At 41.3% G+C, this 25,100-nt stretch overlaps 2 protein-coding genes across 2 annotated transcripts; one reads left to right on the top strand and one right to left on the bottom strand.

Annotated features, from left to right (window-relative positions):
- Positions 1 to 4,113: 4,113 nt before the first annotated feature.
- Positions 4,114 to 9,929, top strand: LOC121390345 (glycine-rich cell wall structural protein-like). The gene is made up of 4 exons (XM_041522137.1): positions 4,114 to 4,119; positions 7,120 to 7,231; positions 8,487 to 9,040; positions 9,081 to 9,929. Exons 1-4 carry the CDS (start codon positions 4,114 to 4,116, stop codon positions 9,927 to 9,929), a joined length of 1,521 nt encoding a protein of 506 aa, XP_041378071.1.
- A 6,472-nt stretch (positions 9,930 to 16,401) lies between these two features.
- Positions 16,402 to 22,703, bottom strand: LOC121390224 (hornerin-like). Its single transcript, XM_041521992.1, has 4 exons — positions 22,660 to 22,703; positions 20,372 to 20,803; positions 18,787 to 19,216; positions 16,402 to 17,772 (listed from the first exon to the last, which is right to left on the bottom strand). The coding sequence occupies exons 1-4, from the start codon at positions 22,663 to 22,665 to the stop codon at positions 16,592 to 16,594; spliced, it is 2,049 nt and encodes a 682-aa protein (XP_041377926.1). The 5' UTR covers positions 22,666 to 22,703; the 3' UTR covers positions 16,402 to 16,591.
- Between the last annotated feature and the right edge of the window lie 2,397 nt (positions 22,704 to 25,100).

Raw genomic sequence — 25,100 nt, 5'->3', positions numbered from 1 at the left:
GTGCTGTTTTGTTTGTGGCTAGGTGCATATAAACGATCACTTGCAGCTACATGCCTGACAGTGGCGTAGGAAGGTGCCAAAGGGGGGGGGGGGTACACTTTTATATTTACACACTTTTACAGTATTATAAAGCAAATATAAAGCAAAATATCTGAAAAGTGTGGGGGGGGGGGGCACATGCCCCCCTTACCCGCCGTTTCCTACGCCAGTGTGTCAGAATTATATATATATAAAAAAAAATATAAAAAAATAATAATAATATAAAAACCCGATGATTCATTAATCAGTGAGTTCTAGTGGTATCGTTAATAAAATACAAATTTTAAAGAGTGCACTTCTGTCGAGCGATCTGCCGTTACATCACATCCTGTCGAAGGAAGGAAATGTTTTATTTATCGAAGCACTCAACACATTTTATGTACGGTTATATGGCGTCGGACATATGGTTAAGGACCACACAGATATTGAAAGAGGCTGTCACCACTTCATGGACCACTATTTTCGATTAGCAGCAAGGGATCGTTTGTATGCATCATCCCACAGACAGTATAGTAAATACCACGGCCTTTGTTACGCCAGTTATGGAGTACTGGCTGGAAGGAGAATAGCCCAAATGGACCCACCGACAGGAAGCGATCCTAGATCGATCGTGCTTCAGGCGAGCGCTGTAGTACTGAGCTACGTCCCGCCCCACATAGTGACGAGGCAGGACATGTTTTATTTAGCGACACACTCAACACATATCTAACTACAGTCATAGGAGGAATCCCGCTAAGAGAGAGAGAGAAAGAGTACTTTTTAGCATGCCCCTATAACACAAAGCTTTCGGGCATGTCCATCCCGGGCCAGGCCTCTGGATAGCCAGTGGTTTGGTCCGAGACAGAACTGCATATGGAAATACCTCATTCGCTTGACCATGTGTATAATTCAATTCGACTTCAATTCAGGTTAAAGCCCGCTGCCATGGGCACACACCTCACATATCTGGTCTGTTTGTCCAGGGCCCTGTTCCACGAAGCGATCTTAGCCCTAAGATCAACTTGAGTGCATAGGGTAGCTATGCGCTTAAGGTAATCTTAGGGCTAAGATCGTTTCGTGGAAGGGGGCCCTGGACAGTGGGTTAGTTGTTAGTTAGTTAGTTAGTTGTTAGTTAGTTGTTAGTTAGTTGTTAGTTAGTTAGTTAGTTAGTTAGTTAGTTAGTTGTTAGTGAAAGAGAAGAGGGTGTAGTGACCTCACACATTACCCACTGAGCCCTTAAGAACTCGCTCTGGGTTGGAGCCGGTACCGGCTGCGAACCTTGTACCTACCAGCCTGTAGTCCGATGGCTTTTTACCACTGCGCCACCGACGCCGGTTGATGTGTATAAGAGAGTTAAGTATCCTTTGGCCTCGTTTTATAACTCTGGTATCCTCGGTCACTTCTCGGACACCATCACATTAGTGCACGCGTATTAGATTTAAGAGAATTTTATGAATGAAGCCGCTGATATTATTGTTTTTTTACTATTTCCGTAGCTGGGTAATTAAAATAAAAACATCCGCTTTGTGCGTCAAGTTTAGAAAGACTGGATCCACCTCAAACAGAATACCTTGTAATAATATCTTTATCTACAAATATTTAATTTGAATAAGTATTTTATAAATAATAATAATTAATTTTATTTAATGCACTTAAAGTTATTCGATTTAAATCGGACTGGATTTCTTTGTGTATGTTAAAAGTATATCAATGTCTAGTTTTACCGAGTAGCCCAGTGGAAAAGCGCTTCCTTAATGCGCGGTCGGTTTGGGATCGATCCCCGTCGGTGGACCCATTGGGCTATTTCTCGTTCCAGCCAGTGCAACATAACTGGTATATCAAAGCCGCGGTATGTGATATCCTGTCTGTGGGATGGTGCATAAACAAAGATCCTTTGCTGCATTAGGAAACATGTAGCGGGTTTCCTCTGATGACTATGAGTTAGAATTAACAAATGTTTGATATACAATAGCCGATGATTAATTAATCAATGCGCTCCAGTGGTGTCGTTAAACAAAAACAAACTATTTACCGAATTAATTGTATCATAAAAAAATATATATATACATGTGTATATGGATTAAAATACTCCCTCGTCTTTGGTATATTTAAAACAGAAGGATTTGTACGTTTTATTATTCGAAATATATCGAAAAGATGGACCGTGTATGTATTTAAAGTCGTATGACGGTACAGAATATTGCAGGGGATTCTTATCAAAGCTATATTACGCTACATTATGTCATATTTGTCATCTGGGGTAAGACCCTATGCTATTGTTTCTTGGTTTCAATGTTACTGCCGTTACCTACCCCAGTTATTTTAATAATTATTGTCAGGCCCGGTGCTGTATATCATATCATATCATATCATATCATATCATATCATATATTATATTATATTATATTATATTATATTATATTATATTATATTATATTATATTATATTGAAAATAATACATGAGTGGACGTTAAATACCATTTATCTTAAGAGTTGTTTTAAAATGTATCTAACGAGCGAAAGCGAGTTTGATACGTTTTTAAACGAGTTTTATGATAAATGGTATCTAACTGACACGAATGTATTATTATATTTCTTACATATCCTCAAAAACCAGTTTAATTTAGTTATGTTATCAAACATAACAAATGATGTTCTGACCAACGGGTGTGTATGAAATTATATTATATTATATTATTGAAATTACTCAAGTTTAAATTATGTTTTAGTTTTACAATAATTATTTGCAATAAATAAGGAGTCCCTTGTATGAAGGGGGCGGGACGTAGCCCAGTGGTAAAGCGCTCATTTGATGCGCGGTCGGTCTGGGATCGATCCCCGTCGGTGGGTCCATTGCGCTCTTTCTCGTTCCAGCCAGTGCTCCTCAACTGATGTAACAAAGGCCGTGGTATGTACTATTCTGTCTGTGAGGTGGTGCATACAAATGATCCCTTGCTTTTTTTCGAAGTGGCGACAGCGGGTTTTCTCTCTTAATATCTGTGTGGTTCTTAACCATATGTCTGACGCTATATAACCGTAAATGAAATGTGTTGAGTGCGTCGTTAAATAAAACAGTTCCTTCCTTCTTTCCATTTTATTATAATAATTATTAAATTACTGATGTTTTTAGTCTTTAAATAATTATTAGCAATAAACAGAGTATTGCTAAAGGAAAACAAGGAATACCTTGTATGAAATGGCCCTATGTCGGATGAGGAATTGGCAATTTAACCGCAATCTTTCTTTAACCAACGCATTTGAGGGTAAAGGAAGAAAATGTTTTATTTAACGACGTACTCAACACATTTTATTTTCGGTTATATGGCGTCGGACATATGGTTAAGGACCACACAGATATTGAGAGAGGAAACCCGCTGTCGCCACTTAATGAGCTACTCTTCGATTAGCAGCAAGGGATATTTTATATGCACCATCCCATAGACAGAATAGCACATACCACGGCTTTTGATGTACCAGTCGTGGTGCACTAGTTGGAGCGAGAAATAGCCCAATGGGCCCACTAACGGGGGTCGATCCCAAACTGACCGCGCATCAAGCGAGAGTTGTACCACTTCAAGCACTGGGCAACGTCTCGTCCCCATTTGAGAGTAAGACAGTAGGTGAAAAAGCCAGCATCATGCTTACGATGAGCATATATATATACACACACAATCGTTTTATTGGTCGGATCATGGATATTTATTGTAATTATTCGTAATTAACTTTGAACTGGCAATTTCGTTTATGTGTCTGTTTTATATACAGCTGCCCAGCCATAGTCGATACTAAAGCGTGATGTTTAATTGGTGTCCAGCGGCTTTTGTATCTAAAAGGGTGGCTTATTGCAATGATTTAAGTCATTTGTGCTTGCTGCTTAAATTAAACGAGTATGCAGTAACTTTTGGAAGTACTCATGTTTATTGTATTAGATGGGTATGGGCAGCGCGAACTTATAACCTGTTTTAATATTCATGAATCAGAGCGAAAATTTTGCTAACTCTCAGAATCCAGACTGATCTACCCGCATCATTACCCCTATATATATACTGTAGAATAACACTTGGTATTCACTAGTTCACTGTCGAATCTTCCACAATGAAGGTAGGTGTTTCGTGATGTGTCTTAAGCTCGTTCATCTGGATATTATAGAACATAGTGCGCTTGTTGTTCCATCTTTTGTATTTTCTGTTCGTCTCTCTCTCTCTCTCTCTCTCTCTCTCTCTCTCTCTCTCTCTCTCTCTCTCTCTCTCTCTCTCTCTCTCTCTCTCTCTCTCTCTCTCTCTCTCTATCTCAACCTATATCTCTTTATCTCTCTCACCCTATACATTTCTTTTTCTCTAACTCTCTATATATCTTTCTCTCTCTCTGTCTATCTCTCTCTCACTCTTTTTTCTTTATATCTCCATTTCTGATTCTTTCTGTCTGTCTCTACCTCTGTTTCTCTCTGTCTCCTTCTTTCTCTCTCTCTCTCTCTCTCTCGCTCTCTCTCTCTCTCTCTCTCTCTCTCTCTCTCTCTCTCTCTCTCTCTCTCTCTCTCTCTCTCTCTCTCTCTCTCTCTCTCTCTCTCTCTCTCTCTCTCTCTCTCTCTCTCCCCTAGTGCGAATACTCACATATTTATGTTCACTCTAGAAAGCAAAATTATCATGATAACTGTAAATGGTTAAACTTTGCACACAACACATCGAAACAAATTATCTACAAAGACTCAGCAATAGTATCTCAATCCATATTGACTAATTTCCATGAGAGTTCCCTCCCTTTATATGCGAAACGATTTCCTCAGGTTTGGGCAACGACTGGTAATTCTAACACGTTGTGTTAAGAGGAAACCACATTTTATTTGCATTCAGATCAGGCCAGAGTGTTTAACGTGCACATTCAGAACAAGCTGTTGTAGCGCACGCCTGTCCTGGGCACAGGTGCCGACCTCGACCGGCTCCTCTGTTCAGTACTATTTTCATTAACAACAAGGAATCTTTTATATACACTTTCCCTACATACAGGATAGCACTTATCACGGCATTACAATATTCCAGTATTTGGGAAGCGGTTGGGATGGGAAAATAAACCATTGGTCCGCCAAGGGGATTTGATCCTGTGATCTAAGCACCTCAGGTGAGCGCTCTACCGCCTGGGCTGAATCATTTCCCTCAGATGTAAATTCCACATGTTGTGGTTGATACTTATGTTCGTGCTTATATCCAATTACGGTCCAAGTACGCTGTCCTAGACAAACACTTCAGCTATCTGGACTGTCTGTCCTGGGCCCCGTTCCACGAAGCGATCTTAGCCCTAAGATCACCATAACTGCACAGCTAACATATGCACTTAAGGTGATCTTAGCGCTAAGGTCCCTTCGTGGAACAGGGCCCAGGACAGTAGATTAGTGATAGTGATTAGTGATTAGTGAGTCGGTGTAGTGACTATCTACTGAGTCGTTAAACTCGCTCTGGGTTTGAGCAGGTACCGGGCTGCGAACCCAGTACCTTCCGACCTTAAGTCCATTGGCTTAACCACTACACCACTGACACTGGCTATACGTATTACGATACACCCATCTGTAGAAATACCCTCGGCAGTTTCCGTATTTCAAATTCGTTGTCAGTCGGAAACACCGATGTCTTAGATTCGACTGGATTTGTTAACTGTGTTCAAAGATGTAATAAAAGAAAGGACCTGACATTATTGAATAAGCTTTAGTACAAGGATATTATATATATATATATATCTTTATTATTTAAATAATAATCTTCGACTTATAAGATGTACATATTTTGTTTATTGTGGGGGTGGGATGTAGTCCAGTGGTAAAGCGTTCGCATGATGCGCGGTCGGTCGAGGATCGATCTCCGTCGGTAGGCCTATTGGGCTATTTCTCGTTCCATCCAGTGTACCACGACTGGTATATCAAAGGCCGAGGTATGTGATACCATAGTATGTGCTATCCCTTGCTGGTTATGAAAAAAAATCAGCTTGTTTCCTCTCTAAGACTATATGTCACAATGACCAAGTGTTTGACATCCAATAACCGATGATTAATAAATCAGTGTGATCTAGTGGTGTCGTTATTGTGTTACATCGGTTGGTGGTTCTGTAAATAAAATATTATAATATATATTTTGATACAGGAAACCCATATGACGATATATCTTCATACCAAAAAAATTATCATAATACACACCCTTAGTCGTTACACAATTATTGAGCCATTTTATATACACACTAATATACACACTAATATAAACACTAATATAAGCACTAATATAAACACTAATGCTGATGAATTAAACAGTAACAAGAAAAACGTGATAATAGTGTTTCAAAACTAAATCCTCAACAAATACAGATTAACGATATACCGCATGTTTATTCAGTGTCTGAACTAATTATAATATTTATTACACTTACTGGAATATGCCTACGCCGCGAAAGCAGACATTATTGGTTTATAATACTTAAAGATTTAGAAAAGCTCTCAAACAGGTTTTTTTATGTGCCAGTCAAGACGCCCTGTGGAATACCTCGTTAGTTTTACGATGCACATCCACTTGGGGAAATACAGGTGGTAAAACAATGGAAAGCAGAACATATATGATTATTTAGAAGTTTTGTTTTGTTTAACGATACCACTGGAGCACTGATTAATAAATCATCGGCTATTGGATGTCAAACATTAGGAATGATATAGCCAATACCTGCTACACTATTTTCAAACAGAATATTATTATATTATATATTAAGATAGTATTATAGTGTATAATATGATATTGATTTATACAACAAAAGAAAGAAAAACAAGGACAAAAAACGACAACAAAACAAAACAGCAAAACAAAAAATAAAAACAAAACAAACCCAAAAACAAACAAAACGACAACAACAAAAACATAAACAAAAACAAAACAAAACAAAACAAAACAAAACAAAACAAATCAGAAACAAACAAAAAATAAATAAATAAAACAAAAACCCAAAAAACAAAAAAACCCAATTCGGGTCAAAAATCAAACAAATAAACCAACAAACAACTTACAAACAAATCAAACAATTTTTTTTTTTTAAACCCTGTATTTTGCTTACATTCCTTTCTTTGGATTTCAGTGTTGTCTATCTCTGGTTGTCCTGGCTGTGGCTTGTAGCTCGGCCTTCGCTGGTGACTACTACTACGGGCGTCGTGGACTGAACTCCGGCTACGGCTACAACGGATACTCAGGTAAATGGGGCTTTGGGCCAAAATTTAAAAGTTAAAGGGACGGATCCTAGTTTTTAAACACTAAGGCATATTTTCCACTACTAGAGCTGTCTATGATTACCGAAATCAAACATTACTTATGTTTTATTGTTTAGATTATCTATTTCCGTAAAACCGAAGTGTTTCTGGTCATCCTGTTGTTTCTAATACCACAAAATGCATTTATCATATTTTTTAAAAACGCACGTGCGACTGAGAAGTAGCCGTTATTGATACGAGTTCTAGTCTATTGTTTAAAGATGTTCTCCAGTTTTAACGTTGCAGACTCTTCGTTCACTCTGTTGTAACTTTATCCCAATGTGTTACAGGTTTGTAGAATAACTAAACTTAGTGTCCATTTTTACGAGTTGAAACTAGGGTCTGCGCCTTTAACAGTAGTGGATCTAATTTGTTTTGTTTGTTTTTGTGTTTTTTTCATTTTTGTTTTACGTTGGTGGAAAATCCGAGGAATCCCTTCGGGGAAGTTCGTAACTTTCGGCCACATGTCAATCCTGCGACGCAAGCACCTCAAGCGAGCACTCAACTCAACCGACTAAGCTAAATCCTGCCCCTTTTTAAAAAAAAATATATAGATGCTCAGAGCAATTAGTGGTGTATATTGTGGATGATGTATTTTTAAAAATTAAAAAAAAGTGATTAAAAGGAGAACTTCAAATGGGCAAGGGGAGGGGCGATCACGGAACCTCCGTAACCTCACACTGGAACCGCCAATGAATGTGTATCACCAAAGAAAGTTATAAAGAACCATAATAACAAAACCAAAGTATAATGCCATTTATGAAAAGAAAGTCAAGAAATGGTTTCTGAATTTAAAGTTGTTTAGTTTTTGTATTATTTTAACGACACCACTAGAGCACATTGGATGTCAAACATTTGGTAATTTTGACATAGAGTCTAAGAAAGGAAACACGCTACTTTTGTCCATTAGTAGCAAGGGATCTTTTATATGCACCATCTGTACCACGGCCTTTGATATACCAGTCGAGACGCACAGGCTGGAGCGAGAAATAGCCCAATGGGTCCACCAACTGGGGATCGACCCCAAACCTAACCGCGCATTAAGCGAGCGCTTTACCACTGGGCTACGTACAGCCCCTTGGTTACTGGATCAACTTCACGAGTATTAATAGTGTGGATTAATATCATCATTGCACCAGTTAATACTAAGATATTAAACACTATATTAAAAAAAAATCTTTTCTTGTTACTATTCCAGGTTACGGTCCAATTGGAACTGGTCTGAAAGGCGGTGTTGGATTCGGACTCGGACTGGGACTCGGAAATGGTCTAGGACATGGAGTGGTCGGTGTTCGCGGAGCTGGACTTCACGGAGTCGGACTTCACGGAGCTGGACTTCACGGAGCTGGACTTCACGGAGCAGGACTTCATGGAGTCGGACTTCACGGAGCTGGACTTCACGGAGCTGGACTTCACGGTGCCGGACTTCACGGAGCCGGAGTCTTCGGAGTCGGACTTCACGGCGCCGGAGTTTACGGCAACGGTTTGATCGGGCCAACTCTTGGACACCGCGGTGTTGGAGTCGTCGGGGCTGGAGTCATTGCTGGCCATGGCGCCGGCGTCTACGGAGCCAAACCTTACGGCGCTGGAGTGTACGGCAACGGGATCTACGGAGTCGGAGTTAGAGGATTCGGAGTCCATAATGGCTACGGCGCAGGGATCCGCGGACCCCTTTACGGTTTGGGAGCTCGCGGTCTAGGAGTTCGTGGTGCTGGTCTTTTGGGAGGAGTTCGTGGTGTTGGTCTAGGAGGTGTTGGTCATGCCGGAGTCGTCCCCCATGCCTATGGTCTAGGTCTTCACGGAGTCGCTGCTGCACCCCATGGTCTTGGATTCGGAGTCCTCGGCGGAGGGATTCACGGAGTACGAGGTCTTGGATTCAGCGGTCTTGGCCTGGCAGGAGTTGGAGTCGCTGGGCTTCACGGTGTTGCCCCACACGGTCTGGGAGCCCATGGAGCTGGTGTTTTTGGAAACGGGTTCGGTTTTGGCTTTCAACGGGCTTGGTCTGGCTGGAGCTGGTGTCCACGGGGTTGCTCATCATGGCGCAGGGCTGGGAGTCCATGGTGTTGTCCCCCACGGTGTCGGACTAGGAGGAGTCTACGGAGCTGGTGTTCTGGGAGGAAGAGGATTTGGATTCGGAGCTAGGGGATTCGGCTTCAACGGTCTCGGTTTGGCTGGAGTTGGACATCTGGGTCACCGTGGAGTCGCCCCTCATGCTGTTGGTCTACGCGTCCACGGAGCAGGTCTGCATGGCGCTGGATTTGGATTCGGATACAATGGTGCCCCTCACGGTCTTGGATTTGGAGGTTTTGGAGCAGGCAAGGGATTCGGGTTTGGCGTCCGTGGACTAGGTCTTGGTCTCACTGGAGCCGGTGTCCATGGCGTTGCTCATGGAGTCCATGGTGCTGGACTAGGAGTCCATGGAGTCCATGGTGCTGGACTCGGTGTCCATGGAGTTGCCCCCCACGGTCTTGGATTTGGAATCCTTGGAGCTGGCAAAGGATTCGGTTTTGGAGCTCGTGGCTTTGGATTTAACGGCGTCGGCTTAGCTGGTGTTGGAGTTGGTCATGCCGGTGTGCATGGTGTTGGTGTTCATGGTGCAGGGATCCACGGGGCCGGAGTTCTGCATAACGGTATCTATTAAAGTTGGATGTCAAGAGACTTTATAATTTAATAAAAGGAATATTTATTGTCGATCTGATTGTTTGACTTGTATTTTTATCTGGCGCGTGAAAATTAGCCAAACTTGAAAACAGTAAAACAACCAAACTAAAAGAATAGGGAAAGAGCTACGCCAAAAAATATCATTATATCACTTCAGAAATATGACAAACACCGTTATTAATATATATGTACAAACCAATTAAACTGACGCACAAGAAATGTTTGGGGTTTTTTTATAGTGTTTGATATCTTAGTATTAACTGGTGCAGTGGTAATATTAGTCCACATTATTAATGCTCGTGAAGTTGATCTCAGAAACCAAGGGGGTGGGACGTAACCCAGTGGTAAAGCATTCGCTTGATACGCGGTCGGTTTTGGGTCGATCACCGGCGGTGGACTTATTGGGCTATTTCTGACGCACGAGCTATCAAAGATTAGGACAAGCAGAACGATACAGGATGCCCAGACATTGATATTCTTGTGGCGGGACGTAGCCCAGTGGTAAAAAAGGTTTTGTCTAGGATCGATACCCGTCGCTGGGCCCATTGGGCTATTTTTCGTTATACCCAGTGCACCACGACTGGAATATCAAAGGCCGTGGTATGTGCTATTCTGTCTGTGGGATGGTGCATATAAAAGATCCCTTGCTGCTAATGTAAAAATGTAGCGGGTTTCCTCTCTAAGACTATACCCAATGTTTGACATCAATGTGCTATAGTGGTGTCATTAAACAAAACAAATTTTAGTTTTAACTTGTTTAATATTCTAAGTATATTTAATCGTCAAACAATATTTTGTTAGCCGGGAAACATTAAAAGATTAAAACTAAAACAACAAGCCAATATTTTCTAATGGTTTCTGTACATGTCCGTCTATGTGTGTGTGTGTGTGTGTGTGTGTGTGTGTGTGTGTGTGTGTGTGTGTGTGTGTGTGAGGGCCGTAGCTAGGATTTTTTGTTCGGGGGGGGGGGGGGGAACTGAATAGGTAATAGTCTAAAAACCCTTAAACGGTCAAGAAGAGAATTTTCTTTTAAGTTTCTATAATTTCTTGCCGCTGCCCCCCCCCCCCCCCCCCAGCTAGTTGCGGTTCTCTCTCTCTCTCTCTCTCTCTCTCTCTCTCTCTCTCTCTCTCTCTCTCTCTCTCTCTCTCTCTCTCTCTCTCTCTCTCTCTCTCTCTCTGTATGTGTGTGTGTGTGTGTGTGTCCTAATATCAGCTCGTATCTGCTTCGTAGGGGCGTAAATTTTAAATAGCGGCAAGGTATTCAGTTGCTGGTCAGGTCAGCTCATATGGTTTTACGTGCACATTCAGAACAAGCTGTTGTAGCGCACGCCTGTCCTGGGCGCAGGTGTTGATTCAGTTGAAATACACGAACACTTCCATTTTCGAGATAAACAATCTGTGAAGACTACTCAGTAAATTTTGCGACAGTTCTAATTTTATTATATATTCATTATATTTTTTTAACGATCTTCCTCCAAACCTCCCCAAAGTTCCATTGGCATTCCGACTCATCTCATCCCCCTAAAGAGATTTTCTGGATCCGCCACTGATTTGTATTATCCACACCACCCTATTTATCGTATCCTCCGGAATCGGGCCCGTCCGCACCACTATACCAACCCATGACGACTGGACTATACCCTAGTCTGATACTCTCTCGTTCAGACGGATCCGGCTTCTCAAGATCTGTATTTCAGCACAGCACTACACCTTCAACGTCTATTGACTGTCAATCTAGGGGTTTTCTTGACGGGATGCAACCCATCTCGTCCCTTTAAGTTGTGCACCCAAATGGCCTTAACGAGGCCACTCGCGTGAACATATCGATCGGACTTTAAACTTTTAGATCTGCGTTCAAACTTTTATGTCGAAATTACTTCTTCTTTTTTTTTTCTTTTTTTAAATATTATTAAATAGTCCGATCCTTTCTTCTTTCTCTTATTTAATTTTGGACTGTCCTTCTAAAATGCTCCAAATTATATAAATATTCGGCCGAGCAGTCTTTTTTATTTTTGGCTTGTAACCTTTTTTTTTATTTAATCAATTAACGTTTTTATTAATTGCTATTTTCAAAATTCTGCCCATTTTCAAGACCCCCCCAACCCTCCCCCCCAACCTCCCACCCCCACCCCCCTCCATCCCGAGTCGGGCCACCAATCTTATCGGAGGTCTGACTCGGGATGGGCGTGTTCGAAACCCTAGTGGTATATGGGCACGTTAAACTAGTTATTATCATCATCACCCTATTTATTTTACTCTAGGCACGGCTAGTTTTGTATTTCGAGCGTCTTCATTCGTTCTTCCTTCCGAAACCTTGACTGTAAGGAAGATTTGTGCTAATCGAGAAGTTCAAACATTGTCTTAAATACGATCATTAAATAAGTAATAAACAGTAGATCGCCTCAATAAAATGTATGGTATAAAAAAATATTAAATTTCACCCGGTGAATTATTCACAGGAACAAAAGAATAAATAAGCAGTCAGTTTGCTTATGTATATGGCACTGCGAATCGTGGAATAATTAAAGTGAAGTGACACTAAAGTCATATAAATTAATGCGCTTTGCTGTGGGTCGATATCATACATAAACTGTAGTTATTGCCATAGGTGAGCGTCTCGTAAAGTTTATGGCAGTATGACTGTTTTCCATTATCTTAAAGAAGGGTAACTCTCTCTCTCTCTCTCTCTCTCTCTCTCTCTCTCTCTCCTCTCTCTCTCTCTCTCTCTCTCTCTCTCTCTCTCTCTCTGTCTCCTCTCTCTCTCTCTCTCTCTGTCTCTCTCTCTCTGTCTCTCTCTCTCTCTCCTCTCTCTCTCTCTCTCTCTCTCTCTCTCTCTCTCTCTCTCTCTCTCTCTCTCTCTCTCTCTCTCTCTCTCTGTCCTCTCTCTCTCTCTCTGTCTCTCTCTCTCTCTGTCTCTCTCTCTCTGTCTCCTCTCTCTCTCTCTCTCTCTCTCTCTCTCTCTCTCTCTCTCTCTCTCTCTCTCTCTCTCTCTCTCTCTCTCTCTCTCTCTCTCTCTCTCTTCTTTATTGAGGAATTACATAATCCACTTTGCTCTTCAAATATATAGTTCTAAACTGACCTTTCATCTGTTTCGCCATGTTATATTCGACTTTCGGCAATAAAATTCCACTCTATGATATATTTAGCTATTTCAGGAGACATTATTTCGGTTCTCAAAGACTTCCTATTGTTTAATTACGTAAATTATATTTGTTATTCCAGTGCATTGCCTATTACCATTATTACTATTTTCTGGACTTTACTTTGTTTAATATTGGTACCATCTCGTATCCTCTTGATGCGCGGTCGGTCTGGGATCGATCCCCGTCGGTGGGCCCATTGGGTTATTTCTCGTTACAAGCAGTGCACCGCGACTGGTATATCAAAGGCCGTGGTATGTGCTATCCTCTCTGTGGGATGGTGCATATAAAAGATCCCTTCCTACTAATGAAAAAATGCAGCGGGTTTCCTTTCTAAGACTATGTCAAAATTATTAAATTTGTTTGACATCCAGTAGCCAATGATTCATAAAATTGATGTGCTGTAGTGGTGTCGTTAAACAAAACAAACTTTAACTTTCCAAAGGCTAAGCAACGGGGTAAATAATATGGGGTTATTTTTATCAAATTTCAGTGAATGAAAATTTTTTATCGCTTTTTTGTGTTTGTTTTTAGTTGTGTGGTTTTTGTGAGGTGGTTGTTGTTGGGGTTTTTTGTGGGTTTATATATATATATATATATATATATATATATATATATATATATATATATATATATATATATATATATATATATATATATATAAACCCATTAACCCATTGAGCTTAGATTTGCATTCGTCGCTAGTCCGATGTTAAAAAGCACTAGCCCCGGGCATCGGGCTAGCGGATTTGTAGAACTTTGCAGCTATAGTCAATCCAGTAAATTTAATAAAAGCAGAGGTAAAATCAAATTGAAATATAAGAGCCTCGGTTTTAAAATAGATGGAGATTTGGTATCAATGCCTCTTTGAAAGTGAATATTGAAGCTGAATGCGAATCATTTGTAATTGTTCTGTGGATGGTTAATATTTACTTCATATGATAACCACTAGGATCAATACCCACCGGTGGACCCATTGGGCTATTTCTCGTTCCAGCCAGTGCACCATGACTGGTATTATTAAAGGCCGTGGTATGTGTTATCATGTCTGTCAGATAGTGCATATAAAAGATGCCTTGCTACTAATGGGAAATATATATATGTCAAAAATACAAAATGTTTGACATCCAAGAACCGATGATTAATAAATCAATGTGTTCTAGTGGTGTCGTTTAACAAAACAAAGCTCATACGATACGACAGCCGCTCTACGGAGCACGACCGAAAACCCACTAGTGTGAGTCTACGAATATATGCTGTAATGAGCATATACTGGGATCGATCCTCGTCGGTGGGCCCATTGGGCTATTTCTCGTTCCAGCCAGTGCACCACGACTGGTATATCAAAGGCCGTGGTATGTGCTATCCTGTCCGTGGGATTGTGCATATAAACGATCCCTTGCTGCTAATCGAAAAGAGTAGCCCATGAAGTGGCGACAGCGGGTTTTCTCTCTCAATATCTGTGTGGTCCTTAACCATATGTCTGATGCAATATAACCGTAAATAAAATGTGTTGAGCGCGTCGTTAAATAAAACATTCCTTTCTTTTTATACTGGGATCGCCTATAAATTAAATGTTCGATTGTCATGGTGTGTAACATGGTTGTTTCATCAAGTACACCTAGACAGGATACTGAGACGAATCCCATTGCTGCCACCAAAGAGGCTATTCCTACAGGATAGTCTCAAGAGACCACTTATATAATGTAAGATTTCGGCTGTCGAGCGATAGATCTAGTATTGGGGATCAATCCCCGTCGGTGGGTCCATTTGTAGTCTGAGCTTTTAGAGTCTAGACTCGAGACTCCAATAGAGTGTGAGACAGTATAATGTCACGATAACGCCATACAAATTGTACGTCTCTGGCGTCATTAGAGTCTAGACTCGAGACTCGAACAGTCTGAGACAGTAAAGTCATGACAACGCCATACAACCTGTACGTGTGTGGCGTCATTAGAGATTTAGTCTGGATGCTAAACGTTTTATACAGCACGGGCCCTGATGTAACAAAGGCTGTGGTATGTATCACTCTAACTCTGGGATCGTTCGTGTAATTGATTACTTGCTGATAAACGAAAAGAGTATCCCATATGTTCAATGTGTCGGAATGCTCTGTACATATGAAGTTGAGGATGTTTACTCTTGATGATTCTTCCGGAATCCTAAAATGATGTAATATAGATATTTGGGGATTCCATCTCATAATATTATGCTAGTGTCAGACTACCAACTGCCGCGACAAAGTTGGCCAACTTTCTGGGGCCTAATTCACTAAACTCTCGCAACTGTGCGATCTTGCAGTGCAATGCTAAAAGACTTACAAAAAGGATGCTTTGTTGTCTAGCAGAGCCTGAGACCTTTGTGAATTAGGCTCCAGCTCTCACGATGGCCAACTTCATCGTGCCAGTTGACAGTCTTAGCCTAGCATTATGCTTCCGACGCAAAATCTTGGATTCGCTAAAGCACGGACTTGTGCTAAATGCATAGCCTGGTATTGATCTTTGATTGGAAACAGAACAGTGGGTGTCGATAGACGCTTTGAAGTCACCACCACAACTGGTCAAAGGTCGTTGTGTGTGCTTTCCTGTCTGCGGGAAAGTGCTTATAAAAGATCCCTTGCTGCTAATTTAAAAAATGTAGCGGGTTTCCTCTGATGACTACGTGTTATAATCATGAAATGTTTGACATTCAATAGCCAATGATGAATTAATCAATGTGCTCTAGTGATGTCGTTAAACAAAACAAACTTTTAACTTTGAAGTCGTATGATATTATTTCGATGGTATCACTAGACTAGCATGACTGTTAAATTTTCACGCCCACAAAGTTTTACCTTTGCTTGCAATCATTGTGCGCCTTTGAATCTAACTTAAGGGGCGAAACGTAGCCCAGTGGTAAAGCGTTCGCTTGATACGCGGTCGGTCAAGGATCGATCCTCGTCGGTGGACCCATTGGGCTATTTCTCGTTCCAGCCAGTGCTCTACAACTGGTATAACAAATGCCGTGGTATGTACTATCCTGTCTGTGGGATGGTGCATATAAAAGAGCCATTGCTGCTAATGGAAAAGAGTAGCCCGTGAGTGATGGTGCATATATAAGATCCCTTGCTGTTAATCGAAAAGAGTAGCCCATGTGGGATGGTGCATATAAAAGATCCCTTGCTGCTAATCGAAAACAGTAGCCCATGAAGTGGCGACAGTGGGTTTCCTCTCTCAATATACGTGTGATCCTTAAATAAATAAAGTGCGTCGATAAATAAAACACTTCCTTCCTAACTTAACATCCCAATAAGAAACCAACAAAAGTAGGACACTTCTTCAGAACATATATTTGTGGATCTACCCCATATTTGCATCAATAGACGAAAAAAAAATATACAACGAAAAATAAAAAATCAAAATACAAGACATTTTTTAAAACCACCAGTTTTACATTTGAAGACTTCCAGTACAGAAAGTAAACAAGCAATTATTTTTACACAGTCAGTGATAATGTCTGCTACTTAGTGGACGGCAGCCCTGTTGTATCCGTTGTAGTAGTAGCCTGGGTAAGCGTTGTATGAATACCTTGGATAAACTCGTCCGGCAACTCCTACCCCGTGTCCGGCAATTCCTACTCCGTGTCCGACAACTCCTACCCTGTGTCCGGCAATTCCTACTCCGTGTCCGACAACTCCTACCCCGTGTCCGGCAATTCCTACTCCGTGTCCGGGGAATCCTACTCCGTGTCCGGCAATTCCTACTCCGTGTCCGGCGAATCCTACACCGTGTCCGGCGAATCCATTACCAACGATTCCACGTCCGGCGACTCCGGCGACTCCGGCGACTCCGGCGACTCCGACGCCTACGAAACCAGCGGCGGCGGGCCCCGAGTGTTGACCACCAAGGCTGCCGTAGCCGCGTGCGGCACTAGCGCCGTTGTGGTAGCCGTTGGCTAGGGCACCGTGACGGCTCTGACCGTAGCCGTGCTGGTAGTCGTTGTACTTGGCACCGGCGTGGGCGGCGTTGGCCCCGGCGGCGTTGGCGTGGCCGTTGTCGTTGTAGTTCCTCTGGTGGGCGCGGTCGCCGGCCCTGTAGTAGTTGTTGTTGGCGTTGTTGTAGCGACCGCGGCCGTAGTTCTGGGCGTACTTGTCGTTGTGGAGCGCCGCCTGGGCCTGCTGGTTCTGGTAGTAGCCCTTCTTGAGGGCCTTGCCGTCGGCGTCGTGGTGGTGTCCCTGTGTGCCGTAGTCGTCGTTGAACTTCTTTCGGTCGTACACCAGTCTCTCGTAATCGGATCCGCTGTTGCCGCTGGAGTGGTGGAACTTCTTGGCGGTGCGGTGGTTGGCGGCCTTGTCGTGGTACACGCGCTTCAGAACGTTGGCGACGTGTTTGTCGGCGTAGTTATCGTGGTGGGCGGCGCCGGCACCGGCCTGGGCGGCGGAGTTGCCGTACTTCTGTCCGAAGGCGTTTCGGCCGGCAACGGAAGCGCCAGAGTGATGCTTGAAGCCGTTGCGGTCGGCGTGGCCGGACCCGTGTCGCTGGCTGTTGTCGCCGTGGTCGTAACCGTACTTGCTGGCCCTGCTCGAGTCTCGGCCGTTTGCGTGGGCGACGTTGGCGGCATGGGCGCCTACTCGGCGGTTGGCAGCGTCAGCGTGGTTGTGAGCACCGCCGTAGCTTGCAGCGTGGTTTCCGTAACCTATTTTACCTGGAGAACACAATAATAAATAAATATTATGAGTAGAATTTAAATTTTGATATAAAAGTCCTTTACATGATGAATGAGTTATATAATTACGTTCTTGAAGAAGTTGATCATTAAGTCATTGTTTTACTATTGTCTTATTCTCAACATATATGTGTTAATCTCAATAAAATATTTAAAACAGATGGAGCCCTATTAAATCTAGGGAGATTAATATCATCTATTAAAGTTTCATACCAAATTTTCAAAATGCAGTTATCCGTATTTAATAGTTTTACACAATATTTTATATTTCTGAATTTACGGATAAATATTATCCTGTATGAATTTGTTTTACCTACACCTTATAACTTTTATTTAAAAAAACGACAGCGACATTGTGTTATCGTCACAGCTAGTGCACCACGACTGGTATATCAAAGGCCGTGGTATGTGCTATCCTGTCTGTGGGATGGTGCATATAAAAGATCCCTTGCTGCTAATCGGAAATAGTAGCCCATGAAGTGGCGATATCGGGTTTCCTCTCTCAATATCTGTGTGGTCCTTAACCATATGTCTGACTCCATATAACCGTAATTAAAATGTGTTAAGTGCGTCGTTAAATAAAACATTTCTTTCAATCATTTGACTATTTATATAGTCTGTTTGCATCAATGGATTTTCTGGATCTGCCACTGAGTCAGTTTGCATCAAATTGGAAAAGACGAATTGGTTTATTATAACCAGTGTTCGAAATAAGCACTTGTCCGTTTGTCCTGACAAGTGAAAATCTGCTCGGACAAGCAAAATGTACCTTAGTGGTTGCCTGATCCTAGCATTACACGTCAATTTATCGGTTCCCTTTTGACGCAAAAAACACACGCAAAATGAACAGACTACAGACAATCAAATTATTGTGGGGTTGGGTGGGGTTTTTTTTTTTTGTTGGGGCGGGGGGAGGGGTGGTTTGGGGGGTTTGGGGTTTTTTTTTTAAGACGACGCCACACGATACGATTTCCTATTATACAAGACGCTTACCTCCGTAACCTTTCTTGTATGCTCCATTCCTGTTAGCGTAGTCGTCGTATTTCTTGATGGCGGAGTTGTGAGCCTTGTCGAAGTAGCGGTCGCTTCCGGCGGCAGCGTTGTACTTGGCGTCGTGCACGTGGTTGGAGCCGTCGTGGGCTTGCGCGTTGTTGGCAACGTCGCCGTACTTGGAGTCTCCGTAGTTCTTGGCGTGGGCGTTGTCGCCGTACTTCTGGCCAGCGTTGTGGTAGCCGGCGTTGTGGGCGTGTTTGTGGTCGGCGCTGTCGGCGGCCTTGGCGTTGGCGGCGTCCTGGTGGTCGTTGTACTGGTCCAGGCTCTTGGAGTCGGTGTGGTCGTCGAGGTAGTAGTCGCCGTCTTCGTGTTTTTTGTGGCCGTACTTTTTGTCGTAGGCGTAGTTCACGTGGTCGCCGTATCTGTCGCCCTGAAATTATTATTTTTATTATTTAGTTATTTAGTTTTTATTGATTTATGTATTATGAAGGTGTGGTCACACAATGCGATTTCTTCAATACGTTGCAAATTGGAATGCATACCTTTATTTTATTTTATTTTATTTTATTTTATTTTATTTATTTATTACAAAGTTGTGATCAAACCACGCGATTTTCAATCCGCAGCAAACGGGAATGCCTTTTATATTTATTTATTTATTTATTTATTTATTTATTTATTTATTTATTTATTATAAAGGTGTGGTCACAGTATGCGATTTCCAATCCGTAGCAAATGGGAATGTCTTTATTATATTACTTACTTACTTACTTTTCTTACTTACTTACTTACTTTCTTATTCATTCATTCGTGTATTTAATAAATGCATTTATTTACTTCTGTATTTATTTATATCTTTATTTAGTTATTTATCTATCTATTGAGGTTGTTACCGACTTCGATGAACCCTAAATGAAATGGCCTGTAGCCTTGCCCTGTTTATATGTTTTTTTAGGACTAGAGATTACTGTATATGACAGTTTGTTAATTTTCAACAACAAAATTATGGCCAAGTTCTGTGTATTAGATAAATACATTTTCCTAACTGATAACGCACTTAGTTTGTTTAGTGTTATCGTGTTCGAGCTTACTCGTAATATTAAACTAGTATTTAACTATTCTATGAAAAATGCAATATCGAGAGGGCTACGTGACTGCTAGTGTTAAGGTGCATCCTCCCTTGACAACTACCTTGTAAAATATAAAGATGACGTATTTTCTAAACAGTAGTACAACAAGTAAGCACAAGGCAAGTGGTTTTCTTGTATAACAAATTACATATGCTTTCTTTAAAATAATATGTAGAAATATGTCTCAGTAAGTGGTTTTCTTGTATAACAAATTGAATAAGCATTCTTCAAAATTATATGTAGAAATATGTCTTAGTAAGTGGATTTCTTGTACAACAAATTGCATAAGCTTTCTTCAAAATTATATGTATAAATATGTCCATGTAAGCAGGGTGGGTTTTTTTTGTATAACAAACTGCATTATAAGCTTTCTTTAAAATAATACAGAGAAATATTTCTCAGTTATTATCCATATTCAACGTTTTCTCCACACACATTCGCACATCATATCTTACCTTATTATAATGGTTGTTGCCATTGGCGTGGTTATAATAGCTCGCGGCCTTGCCAGCTTGGTGACCGTTGGAGGCGCTAGCGGCGTTGTCGTGATGTCCTGCGTTAGCGCTGTGGGCGTGATCAGCGTAGAGTTTGTCGTTATGCTGGGCGGCGCCGTCGGCGTAGTGGTTGGCGCCGTGGGTGGCCATGTTGTTTTTGTAGTTGCGGGCTCGAGCGTAGTTGGCGGCGTTGTCGGCGTGGCGGCCTCCGTTCACTCCGCGGTCAGCACCGTAGGCGGCGTACTGGTCGTAAAGTCTACCTGCACCCCCATTGGTGTGGTAGGCTCGACCGGCGTTGCCGTAGATTCCGGCTGCGCCGCCGTAGACGTGTTGGGGAATGTATGACGCTGACGCTACCGCGACAGTTAGGACCGTGACCACAGCAAACACACCCTGAAAATGTTTTAATAAATACGTTTTATTTTTATTTTTGTTTTATTTATATTGTTATTATTACTTTGTTTTTAATATTCTTTTTGTGTGTGTGCGTGTGTGTGTGTGTGTGTGTGTGTGTGTGTGTGTGCGTGTGTGCGTGTGTGTATAGCTCACTGGTTAATTTAAGTCTCTGGACTTAGATTCCAAAGTTTTTTTGTTGTTATTGTTTTTTCCCATCAAATTAATTTTGTACCGAACATACCGGAGTATATTTGAAAGTGGTAGTGGAAGGTGGGGGTGGGGTGGAGGTACATCTATCAATTCGATGTTTTTGCGGAATGAGCACAACACGGGGGAAAGGTTGGGGATGCATGGCTGTTCCTGTCACTACTACAACAACATGCATGATTTGAAAACTTAAGCAAAGAAGTTCGAAGTAATAATGTAACATAATGAAGAGATGTCTGTGATGAGCACACCACTTGCGCAATGATTATAATTAATTAATTATCGGCTATTGGGTGTCAAACACTTGGTAATTCTGCCATACAGTCTTAGAGAGGAAACCAGCTACACGAGTTGTCATTAGAAGCAAGGGACAGCGTGCTTGAACCTTAATTGGATAAAAGCACGAAAATAATTTTACCCCAAAAAAAAAAAAAAAAAAATTTGAAAATCTTAGTAATAATTAGGATATAGCTTCACAGCTGTGGCAGCAGTTACAGCAACTGGATTTTAAAATAATAAATATGTTTAAAAAAAATACAATTAACAAAATATGAACAAAATTGCGAATTGCAATTCACAGCAACAGCAACAATTTTTTTTAATTATCCCTAGTTTGATGATACTGTAACTAAATAGTTTTTTAACGACTAAATTTACCTCAAATGCGTCTGAATATCCAATGTGTTTCAGAATGAATGAATGAATAAATTAATGTTTAACGACACCCCAGCACGACAAATACATCGGCTATTGGGTGTCAACGTGTTTCTGCGTCATTCTGACCGTCCTGCTGTTCTTAGTAGCTCAAACTACTCAATAATTTTGACTAGACATTAATAAATGGGGCGGGACGTAGCCCAGTGGTAAAACGTTCGCTTGATGCGCAGTTGGTCTGGGATCGATGGGCCCAATGGGCTATTTCTCGTCACTGCCAAGGCACCACGACTGGTATATCAAAGGCCGTGGTATGTGCTATCCTGCCTGTGAGGTGGTGCATATAAAAGATCCCTTTCTATTAATGGAAAAAAATTACCATATGGTTGACATCCAATAGCCGATGATTAATAAATCAATGTGTTCTAGTGGTGTCGTTAAACAAAATAAATTTTAATATTCTAAACAGAACATTAAAAACAAACATTAATCTGTAATTTAAAAATTTAAACAGTCTTTGTTAGTTGGAGGCGTAGCCCAGTGGTAAAGCGTCCGCCTGCTGCGCTATCGGTCTATCATCGATCCCCGTCGGTGGAACCCATTGGGCTATTTCTCTTTCTAGCCAGTGCACCACGACTGGTTTATCAAAGGTCGTAGTATGTGCTGTCCTGTCTGTGGGGTGGTGCATATAAAAGAACACTTGCTACTAATGGAAAAATGTAACGGGTTTCATCTTTAAGACTATACGTCAAAATTACTACGTTTGACATCCAATAGCCGATGATTACTAAATCAATGTGCTCTAGTGGTGTCGTTAAAACAAACTTTACTCAATTTTTTTGACTAGACATTAACATTCTAAACAGAACAACAATTAAACAATAATCTGTAATTATAAAATTCAAAAAATCTTTGTTACTCGAATACATGTTAATTAACTATGGTATCAAACTCATGACAGTCGCTTTCAAAAACAGAGTTATCATTCTTACCTTCATCTTGGTGAAACTCGATTGTTCACCTTTCTTTAACGGAGCTGCGCTTCGAAGACCCGAAAACTGACGAACGACTGTCAGGATCGAGACTATATAGAGTCCGGGGAAACTATAAAAAATTTAATACCCTCTAAAACAGACACAAGTTAAATTCTTTCATTTCTTAGTATTTCCAATAAACCACGCCTAAAAACCGGACCGGGATAGAGCACAGGAGCCGCCGAGTCCAATTATGGATAAGCGCCATCGTTTTATGACTTATAAAACAAAACGGTTCGTTTCCCCGTCTCTGAGCTGAATTTTAAATGTACTTTTTTAATTGCGCCCGATGTATTTTCGACCTGTATTCGGAGCGCGGTTTCACAATTTGCATGCTAAAACTGCTGAATCACGAATTTTCGAATGCGTTACTCGATCATAAAAAAGATGCACGAGTGCAATTTGTTAGTCATATTGCATAAGTAATGTCGCTTTAACAGCCGTATTTATTTTTGATGGGTAGTTTGTGACAATACGATTTGTATTTCACTTCCTTTCCTTATTCGTCCATTAAATTTATTTATTTCGCTTTTTTATAAACTTTTTATTAATAGATAAACTAATTCGTGGTTATAAATAAAACCTTTCGCGATTTAAAAATAAAACGGAACTGGAGTTACAAATGTGGTATATAATCATTGTTAATTAAGGTAATGTGTGTCTGTATTGGAGTTGTAAGAAAAAGTCTATATGCACATCTCACGGTCAAGGCAAAGATAATGTAGGTTTTAGTATTTGTTAGTCATCGACTATTGGATGGAAAAAAACAAAACATTTTGTAATTCTGACATAATACATACAGTCTTAGAGAGGAAACCCGCTAAATCTTTCCATTAGTGGGAAGGTATCTTTTATATGCACCGTCCCATAGACAGGATAGCACATACCACGGACTTTGATATACCAGTCGTGGCGCACTGTATGGGAAGAAAAATTGCCTAATGGGTCCACCAACGGATATCGATCCCAGACCGATCGCGACCGTCTTACCACTGGGTTACGTCGCGCCCCTAAGTAAGCTAATAGAAAAAAAAAAATCAATATTTTTTTTTTTTTTTAAATCAACGTTTACTTAGTGCTTGTAATACGTTTCTTTATATACACATCCTCATGGACAGTTAAAGTTTGTTTTTTTTTTTTTTTTTAACGATACCACTAGAGCATATTTAGGTATTAGTCATCGGCTATTGGATGTCAAATAGAGGAAACCCACTACCTTTTTTTTTCAGTGGCAGAAAGGGACATTTTATTTTCACTTTCCCCTTACAGGATAGCACATACCACGACCTTTTATTTTTACACCACATTTGGACCATTGGCTGGAACGAGACATAGCCCAAATGGGCCCCAGCTCTTCTCTATTCAGGACATCGCATCAGGCGGGCGCTTTACGACGAAAGGACAACAAATGCCAAACCCTTTCATATAGCAGTTATAATAAGTAAATGTATGTGTCTACACCTGTATGTGCGGTCGGACAGACAGACAGACATGTTTATAGCTACATGTATAGATAAATAGGTAGCTGGATAGTTAGAGAGTTAGGTAGATATAAGGTATGATAAGATAAGATACCGATGGATACAGAGCATGATGAATGCATTGATTGACATATTGATGGATGGATGGATGGATAGATGGGTGGATGGACGGACGGACAGAAGGATCGCTAGATGTATGGAAGTGATGGATGTAAGGATGAGTGTTGCATTGGTGGAATGATTGATGGATGTATGAATACATGGATGGATGGATGAGTGTTGCATGCATTGATCCATGGATGAATGGATGGATGGCTAGATGTACGGATAGATGGATAAGTGTTGCATTGGTGGAAAAGAAAGAAAGAAATGTTTTATTTAACGACGCACTCAACACATTTTATTTACGGTTATATGGCGTCAGACACAGATTTTGAGAGGAAACCCGCTGTCGCCACTTCATGGGCTACTTTTTCCGATTGGCAGCAAGGGATCTTTTATTTGCGCTTCCCACAGGCAGAATAGCACAAACCATGGTCTTTGTTGAACTGGTCGGTGCAAGTGGTTTACACCTACCCATTGAGCCTTGCGGAGCACTCACTCAGGGTTTGGAGTCTGTATCTGGATTAAAAATCCCATGCCTCGACTGGGATCCGAACCCAGTACCTACCAGCCTGTTGACCGATGACCTCCACGACGCCACCGAGACCGGTGCATTGGTGGAATGATGCGTGCATATGTGTGGTGTTAGTTTGTATGTTCATCCATACATGCGGTGTGTACGGGCATACGCGTGTATAGCGCATGTGTATGTGTGCGTGATTGTTTTGATGACGTAAACGTGTGTATGTTTGTAACATCTTCCGTCTGTCTGTCTGTCTGTCTGTCTGTGAATCCATCTGTCTCACTGTCTGTCAT

The sequence above is a fragment of the Gigantopelta aegis genome, chromosome 15 (assembly GCF_016097555.1).
Source record: "Gigantopelta aegis isolate Gae_Host chromosome 15, Gae_host_genome, whole genome shotgun sequence".
NCBI classification, from domain to species: domain Eukaryota; kingdom Metazoa; phylum Mollusca; class Gastropoda; order Neomphalida; family Peltospiridae; genus Gigantopelta; species Gigantopelta aegis.
Note: the sequence above shows the minus strand (reverse complement) of the source record. Positions and strands in the feature narration are given on the sequence as shown.

Excerpts from the sequence above, each read along its gene's own strand:
- LOC121390345 (XM_041522137.1), top strand. Across the intron at positions 7,232-8,486 it reads CGGCTACAACGGATACTCAG|GTTACGGTCCAATTGGAACT; the intron begins GTAAATGGGGCT and ends TTACTATTCCAG. Across the intron at positions 9,041-9,080 it reads GTGGTGTTGGTCTAGGAGGT|GTCTTCACGGAGTCGCTGCT; the intron begins GTTGGTCATGCC and ends CCTATGGTCTAG.
- LOC121390224 (XM_041521992.1), bottom strand. Across the intron at positions 19,217-20,371 it reads GCAACAACCATTATAATAAG|GGCGACAGATACGGCGACCA; the intron begins GTAAGATATGAT and ends TAATAATTTCAG. Across the intron at positions 17,773-18,786 it reads ATACAAGAAAGGTTACGGAG|GTAAAATAGGTTACGGAAAC; the intron begins GTAAGCGTCTTG and ends TGTGTTCTCCAG.